Source organism: Notothenia coriiceps, unplaced genomic scaffold (assembly GCF_000735185.1).
Source record: "Notothenia coriiceps isolate Sejong01 unplaced genomic scaffold, NC01 NC01_scaffold00004099, whole genome shotgun sequence".
Classification (NCBI taxonomy): domain Eukaryota; kingdom Metazoa; phylum Chordata; class Actinopteri; order Perciformes; family Nototheniidae; genus Notothenia; species Notothenia coriiceps.
Window position 1 is genome coordinate 83822 of NW_011336800.1, and position 3041 is coordinate 86862.

At 43.1% G+C, this 3041-nt stretch overlaps 1 protein-coding gene across 1 annotated transcript in view; it reads left to right on the plus strand.

Moving 5' to 3' along the window:
- wdpcp (WD repeat containing planar cell polarity effector) overlaps window positions 1-3041 on the plus strand; it is a 59278-nt gene that overhangs the window by 10152 nt on the left and 46085 nt on the right. The window contains exon 3 of the mRNA XM_010767192.1: window positions 192-236. Coding sequence (XP_010765494.1) covers window positions 192-236 — 45 coding nt within the window. The remainder of the gene's footprint in view (window positions 1-191; window positions 237-3041) is intronic.

The window sequence follows — 3041 nt, forward strand, 5'->3', positions numbered from 1 at the left end:
CCCCCTCCCTCCTCCCCCCTCACAGGGTCTTATCTAAACTGTGGTGCTGGCAGACGGGACAGGCCACTGGCTGATAGCGATTGTTTATCCCACGGTGCGAAATTGCTGATCTGTCTTCTGCTTTTCCCTGACAGCTAGATGTTCATCTCCCTCTCTCTCTCCCTCTCTCCCTCTCTCCCCCCCCCCTACAGATACAGATATTGGCACCTATCAGTACTACGATAAAGGAGAGCCAGGTAAATAGTGTTTATATTGGATGTCTATTTGTGTTTAAGATAAGTTGCATTTGTCTTGTTTTTGGAATGTATGTGATTTCCTTATATATGAAGAAGGGCTTTCTGCTGCCTCCCACGCTGCCATAAGCTGCAAACACACACACAGACGCACAAATTATTGCTCCTGCGCATTTTAAAGTCTTGCCACAGATACACTTGTCCACACAGAGGCTATTAGTATGTAGGATTTGCACCCTAAAGCCCTATATACAAACACACACACACACACACACACACACACACACACACACACACACACACACACACACACACACACACACACACACACACACACACACACACACACACACACACACACACACACACACATACGTGCAGGTTATTAGGCCTCCCTGGTTCTATCTCTTACACTCCCTGTGTTGCTGTTGACCCGGGGTCTTGCCACACAGCGATATGGAAACTAAACTGTTGACTTTCGTCTAGATCACATAGCAAGAGGCCCCATGTAGTCCGGCCTCATATTGCCTCGGGCCTATAGGCTTCCCTTACCATCAGGAAATGCTCACATCGCTCGGGTCGCTCCCCCGCGGCCCGAGCGATGGAGGGTCGAGCTGTCTCTTAGTTTGCTTTTTTTGACTTTGTGTGTAGTCATTTTTCTTAGTCATTTTGAGATTTGCACTGAGTGACCTGTGAAAGGTAGAAAATTAGACTTGTCATCATCTGTTTGAAAGACCTTGAAAATGAAACTCGCCTGACTTAATTTGTACTGATAATCGGAAAGTCAAACATATTCAAAATGACTCTTAAGTATGGGTTCAAATTTGGGTTATTACTATCTATTTTCCTTAAATGAAAATACTAGAAATTTCTTGTTTTAACATCTGCATCATTATCCTATTAAGGTAGTATGACAAACATATTAGCTAACAGCAGTGGCGGACTGGCCATCGGGACGTTTGGGACGAATGCCGAAGTGGGCCGGTCGGACGATGTGGGCCGGTCGGATAAGTCACTAGCACCCCCCCCCCGTTGACAATTTACTAGTGGTACCGAAGTGGGTCGGTCGAGATGCCCGGGCTGATTTTTAGTCCCAGTCCGCCCCTTGCTAACACGATCATGTTTCTGGACGATTCATGACTCTTTAAAACTTTTCAGACCCAAAGTCTGGCACTTACTGTATAAGGATCTACATTTTCCACTACGTTCACCAGTTAGTCACTAATTATGTCTGTCTTCAGTTGGGTTTGTGAGTAGGAAGTGTACAAACTGTCACTGATGAGAGCATTGAAAGTGAACCAAAACAGTGAAAATGTGAGCCATAAAACCAAAACAATGTGCTCAAAGACTCAACACCTTTCATTATCCGATCCATTCTTTAAATAAGATATTGATGAGAGGTGCTTTAAGGTGTATCATGCATATCTGTAAGAGTCCATAAACCCTCTCTTGCTTTCGTTCTCTCTCCTTAAAGACAGTAACATCCCTCTGTCATGTCTCTTCTTCCCCATCAACTCAATCAAAATTAAAAACATGTCTTAGTGTCTCTTTCTAGTGACGTCTTCATGTTTTCGCTTTTGTCTCAAATGGTCCCGCCTTTCTTTCATTCCCTTCCTCTTGCCTCGTTTTTTTCTCCCACCATGTATATTTTTGTTCTTTCTCACATTGTGTACAGTATGTCTCTCCCTCTCATCACGGGGTTTTCTCCCTTCTCTCTCATCTGAGAAGCTGCCTTCTCTTTCATTGCAATCTTCAGTGGGGAGACGATGCTCTCGCTCCAAATCCTTTCATTTGGAGGATTACTAAAGTGTGGCTTGATATCAGAGTGGAGGGGGGGGAGGAGGAGGAGGAGGAGGGGGAGACGGAGCAGAATCACAATCCAAAAACATTTTCACTCAGTGCTGTAACGATTGCTCAGGTCCTGATAGGATTGCATATAGATACATTCGGTTAGATTACCGTTTGGCCGTTTGATATATTGAATGAAGACTTTGGCATTCATCCTGGAAGTACGAACAAAAAGTATGACTGCGTGTGTGCTCAAAACAAAATACTGCCCCAATATTTAGCTTCTATTCCATTTCCTCTGTCGTCGTTGATATTGCATTTAAGGTCCCTGAAAATCTTGAGCATTTATCCAAACAAAGTATTATTTCTGAACAAATAAGTAACCAGAGACTCCAGAGCACCTCCGAGGCCGCCCTTTGTGAAAAATACAGCGTGTTTACGTGTTGTTATTCAGATCTGCTCTAAAATGAAATGGTATCTCCCTTGGCCCATGCTTTACACTTCCACCAAGTTGAATGGAAAGCGGGCCAGCAGTTTACCGTAAACCTGCTGACAGACAGACAAACATAGTAACCGAACCAAAAACATAAACTCTTGGGCAGTAGTAACTAAGTAAGCTTTAAAGTTAAGGCATTGTTTACTAATGTGTGCAGTATTTCAATACATTAATTTGCCAGTCTTTAAGCTTAAACTAATGCAGCTGTCCTGCCATTAAACCTCTCTTCATGAGGTTATCATATTTAGTGATTTTCACAATAGTTTTTAAAATATTTCTATATTGGCTCTTATTTTACATTTCTATTTTCTCTTACTGTGGTTATGTATTCACGTTCATACAGGAGAGCAGATTCCTTTTTGAGGCAATAAACCAAACTCTGATCCTGATGTCAGCTTCATTGAAATGCCCATGAGCTGAAGGGTGTATCCCTCTCTCTCTCTGAACATTTGCTTGTGTTTATTCTCTGAAATGTTAGTTCCCCCTCTCCCCACTAGAGGTAGACCCAGGCTCATTGGAGCAGC